The following is a 4,728-nucleotide window of genomic DNA, read 5'->3' as shown; positions in this document are numbered from 1 at the left end:
AGACACGAAAGACCATCACCTTGCCGTAGCCCTCTGCGGGTTTCGAAGGGACTCGAGAATGCCCCTGAAACTCGAACTACGCACATCACCCGATCCATCGTCGCTTTGATTAACCGTGTCAGTTTATCCGGAAATCCGTGTTCGTGCATTAGCTGCCATAGCTGGTCCCGATTGATTGTATCATATGCGGCTTTGAAGTCGATGAATAGATGATGTGTGGGCACGTTGTATTCGCGGCATTTCTGCAGTACTTGGCGAATGGCGAACACCTGGTCCGTGGTGGAGCGTTCGCCCATAAAACCCGCCTGGTACTGCCCCACGTACTCCCTTGCAGTTGGTGGCATCGACGGCATAACATTTGGAAGAGTACCTTGTAGGCGGCGTTCAGCAATGTGATTGCGCGGTAGTTGCTACAATCCAGCCTATCGCTCTTTTTTTAGATGGGACACACGACACCTTCCATCCACTCCTGCGGCAAAACTTCCTCCTCCCAAATCTTGGTAATGACCCAGTGCAGCGCTCTAGCCAGTGCCCCACTACCGTGTTTAAATAGCTCTCCTGGTAGTTGATCAACCCCAGGGGCTTTGTTGTTCTTCAGCCGGCCAATCACCTCCTGGATTTCCTGGAGATCCGGAGCCGGTAAAATTATGTCCTGCGCGCGTTCTCCCAGGTCCATCACCATACCGCCATCTTCGTCTGCCACATCGCCATTCAGGTGCTCTTCGTAGTGCTGCCGCCACCTTTGGATCACCTCATGCTCGTTCGTAAGAAGGTTTCCGTTTATGTCCTTACACATATCAGGCTGTGTCACGTGGCCCTTACGTGAACGGTTCAACTTCTCATAGAACTTTCATGTATTATTAGCGCGGTACAGTTGCTCCGTCTCTTCACGGTCTCGATCTTCCTCCTGGCGCTTTTTCCTCCGGAAAATCGAGTTTTGCCTGTTCCACGCCTGTTTATATCGTGCCTCGTTCGCCCTCGTGCGGTGTTGCAGCAATCTCGCCCATGCCGTTAGTGTTAGTGGTAGTGTGAAGAACTATGAAGCATAAGATCCCTAAATCTAAAACAGTTTTCTTTTTCGTTAAAGTTTAATTTCGCTCTAGTATTTTGCAATATTATAGCAATTATATTGTAATTTCAAAATGGTTCAAAAGGTTGTACCTCTTGCGCTTTTTTCATTGCACAAAGTGACCATACGTCCCGCCAGTGGCGTAGCCACGGGGGTGGTTTTGGGTACAAAACCCCCCCCAGAGACAAAATTTTTGGAAGAAATTTTTTTTTTCGAAAAAAAAAAATGTTCAGAAAACCCCCCCCAGACCATTTTTCTGGCTACGCCACTGCGTCCCGCGTTTCGCGGGACGCTGCATTTTTCAACTTAATTTTTTAAAGTTGTACGAATGTATGTATCGTTACAAATATTTAAAAATAAATTCAGTCCAAAATCTATGCGGAATGCACTTTTGTATTGTTTATTCACAAGCCTGTGGTGTAATCCAGATAGGCGTCCCGCGTTTCGAAGGACGCTTACTGGTCACATTATTATTGCAAGAGAGTTCTTTGACAAATTTACAACGATTGTTCTTTTTAGTTGCAACACAGTGAAACGCAATACCAGGAACTAATAACCGGGACGTGATTGTCCCGAAGAACCGATTAAAAATTCATGCAACCCCAGATGAGCTCACGAGACCAGCACCGCCAGAGGCGCTAGTGTATTTTACTCACTTTTCGGTAAATTTATTTGAAAGTGTTTTGGTAAGTGCAGACTTTTTTGCTGTGAGTTTTGACAGAACTTTAACCTCAATCCAAAATACGTTTTATTTACGTTTTTTTCTGTTTTCTGTCCATCAACATATTCCATCAATTTCTTTTGCCTTCAAATTGTGTGGCAGTTTTAGTTTTAAATGTTTAGATTTTAAATAGCAAACATTTCTCAGTATACAGTTGCTGCGTATTTCAACACGAGAAAGCGTGTAGCGGCGGGTGAGTTTAGTGCGATTACTCGGAACAAGAATGCCACCGCTGGTGAATCTGGTTCCGCTGGAACTCCGGATAGGAAGATGATCCGAGTTTTCCAGTCTATCAAAAGGATCGGCGTCGTCAAAGTTGATGTAAAGAGCAACCAAAATTAGATGGGAAACAGCGAGCGAGGCGTGCAAACCCCGACAATGCAAGCCTCCACACTAGCAATGAAGCGCAAGCAACTAATTTTTGACGAATCCCAAAGCAAGCTGAGCAGGAGCTCATGATTAGAAAATGGCCCTTCACGTCCCGAAAGCACTTGGATTTGCTTCCATGTTAAAGGAAGGCGCTCGTGTAAGTATAAATTGCTGGATCCGAAGGTGGATTCGAGTCCAAATTGGTTATTTTTTCCGGACGGATGGCGATGACTCACGTGAGTGTTTTTTCCCGTAGGCTTATTCAGGCCGAGAGGAGCAGTATACCGGAACATATACGCCTTAAGGTGCGCTCGGAATGAACAAAATGATCATCAATCACATCGAGAAGCAGTTCGTCACTTCCTATGCGGGCACCATCAGGGATGTCGAACATCCGGCAGCCAAACTGATGATCCAGGTCAGCCAGATGCAGGAAGCCCAAATGGGAGATGTTTTCCATCTTCGTGGTGGTGTTTTGCGGGGCGTTGCTGGAGGCTGCTTAAGAGCTGCTTCGATTGGGAGTGATGATATTACCGAAGGGTATGAGAGAGCCCTGGATCTGGCTTTGGAAGCTCTACCAAGTCTGGTTACAGTGCAAAGATGACGACCGTTTCGCCAAACACATGACGAAACACGGGCGCATATTTGGTTTCATTCGTCAGGTTGATGACTACATTCTGGAGGAACCGAGTTTCGCCGTGCGTTTGGACTACCGTCCCGATTACGCCAGAACGTTGGTGTACGTGCGGAACGTGTCACCCCATTCGGTGTTGCGACTCAGCATGGCCTACATCCACCTGGCAGACGGTCACATGAAGATGCTGATTGAAAGCGAGATGCGCCTTCCTTGGGGTACGGTTTCAAAGTTTTGCTTCGACAGTTGCCTGCTTTCGGAGCTGGATAGAAGCTACGGACTGATATTGGTTGGACTGGCGGACTCAAAGACAGAAATATTGGAACTTTACCACCTGCAAGTGACCATGTTGAGTCATTTCATGAAAGAGCAGCTAATTTTGAAGAAACTAACGATTCATTGTCCGCCGTTGAATCAGTATCCGGTACCGATGTTGATCAAACAGTTGTATAAGCACGACTTTTCAACGAAATCTAAATTTGATGGCGCGAAGCAACTGCTGGATCAGTTGGCTAAATTCAAGGAAGAGGCCTTGAATAAGGGGAACTATATTGAATATTTAAATGTACTGAACCAGATAGAGGACTTTGATATTCAAATGGAATATACTAAGTACAAAATCGATGAAGCTAGACTAGTGCCCGGTATTTTCGAGAAGTATTATCGTTTGTCGGTATGTAAAAACAAGCGTATTATTTTTACAATCCAATTTTATTTTATTTGTATATGCTTTTATATTCGATTTGTAGATCGATCAATTTCAAACGGCACCCACCCTTTTGAATGATGACTGCACGGTAAGGATGATCATTCCCAGCGAGTTCGAACCCCGTAGCTTTCTAGAAACTATCCATGAGATCAATCCAGATTACATGTTGATTCATGTAAACACCATTCTTGAACCGTCTCCAACCTACACGATTGTGTTTGAATGCAGTCGGCTCTTATTTCAGCTGGAATACTATGTCCTATCTTAGGTGAAGGAAATTGACTTTGAAAAACATTGTTCCCCTAAGCCACCGATGGAAAAGAAGATCATATACGAGAGGTGAGTTTTGTTACAAAATGTTCGAACTCAAATGATGCAATACAGTGCGTTTTACAGTTTTCAATGGTTCAACAAATATGTCGCAATAAATCACGAGCAGCTGTCTGCTGTGCGAAATATCGTGAATCGGACTTCGTTCCCTGCTCCGTACATATTGTTTGGACCACCCGGTACTGGAAAAACTTCAACTATCGTAGAGGCAGTTTTACAAATTTGGAAACTACAACCCAAAGCCAACGTTCTCGTACCGGCAGCTTCAAATTTCGCCTGTGATGAATTCACCACGCGCCTGCTGGAATTCATTCCCGCCACCGATGTGTTCCGTTTCGTATCCTTCGTATCGATTTTGCTGATAACGGAACAACACCTTCGTTCTCAAAGAGCAGTGGAGGTTTTGAGGAAGGTGGTGAGTATCGTCGCGGCCCCGACTACGAATATCCGGAAGGCGGTGCATCATACGAGGAAAATTCATCGTACGGCTATGGTGGAAGTGGAAGACCGTTCCGCGGCCGTGGAGGATTCCGCGGACGTGGTGGTTTCCGTGGCGGTTTTATCGTGATGGCCCACCGCACCACGGGGACAATGATGAATGGCGTCGATCAGGAGTCGATGGCAAATATGATTCACGCCGTCGTTCGTGAACCAGGAATCGATAGATCTAGCTCCCGTTCACCGAGGCGACGCAGTCCGGCTGATTCTGATTCGTCTTCTTGTATGAATGGCATGTTATCGAATGCAAGAACGTTACCAGAAGTGGCACGGAAATCTACCACAGTCTGGTAAGGGCGCTGATTTTGAACACTATTCCCCGCCAAGTTGCACCTAACGGACGAAGACCACGAAATAGTGGACAGCCTGATGAAGGACGAGGAAGGTAAACACCACCT

The 4,728-nt window shown here is 46.0% G+C and overlaps 1 protein-coding gene across 2 annotated transcripts; it reads left to right on the top strand.

Moving 5' to 3' along the window:
• Positions 1-1,912: 1,912 nt before the first annotated feature.
• Positions 1,913-4,377, top strand: LOC134221208 (uncharacterized). 2 transcript variants are annotated; one of them, XM_062700408.1, is made up of 5 exons: positions 1,944-1,983; positions 2,079-2,316; positions 2,416-3,466; positions 3,543-3,841; positions 3,899-4,377. In XM_062700408.1, the coding sequence occupies exons 3-4, from the start codon at positions 2,684-2,686 to the stop codon at positions 3,768-3,770; spliced, it is 1,011 nt and encodes a 336-aa protein (XP_062556392.1). In that variant the 5' UTR covers positions 1,944-1,983; positions 2,079-2,316; positions 2,416-2,683; the 3' UTR covers positions 3,771-3,841; positions 3,899-4,377. The 2 variants fall into 2 exon arrangements, with proteins under 2 accessions (XP_062556391.1, XP_062556392.1); XM_062700407.1 differs by having other exon boundaries at positions 1,913-2,316.
• Positions 4,378-4,728: the final 351 nt, after the last annotated feature.

Source organism: Armigeres subalbatus, chromosome 3 (genome assembly GCF_024139115.2).
Source record: "Armigeres subalbatus isolate Guangzhou_Male chromosome 3, GZ_Asu_2, whole genome shotgun sequence".
NCBI classification, from domain to species: Eukaryota; Metazoa; Arthropoda; class Insecta; order Diptera; family Culicidae; genus Armigeres; species Armigeres subalbatus.
The sequence above is the reverse complement of the archived record's forward strand: the minus strand, read 5'-3'. Positions and strand labels throughout refer to the sequence as shown.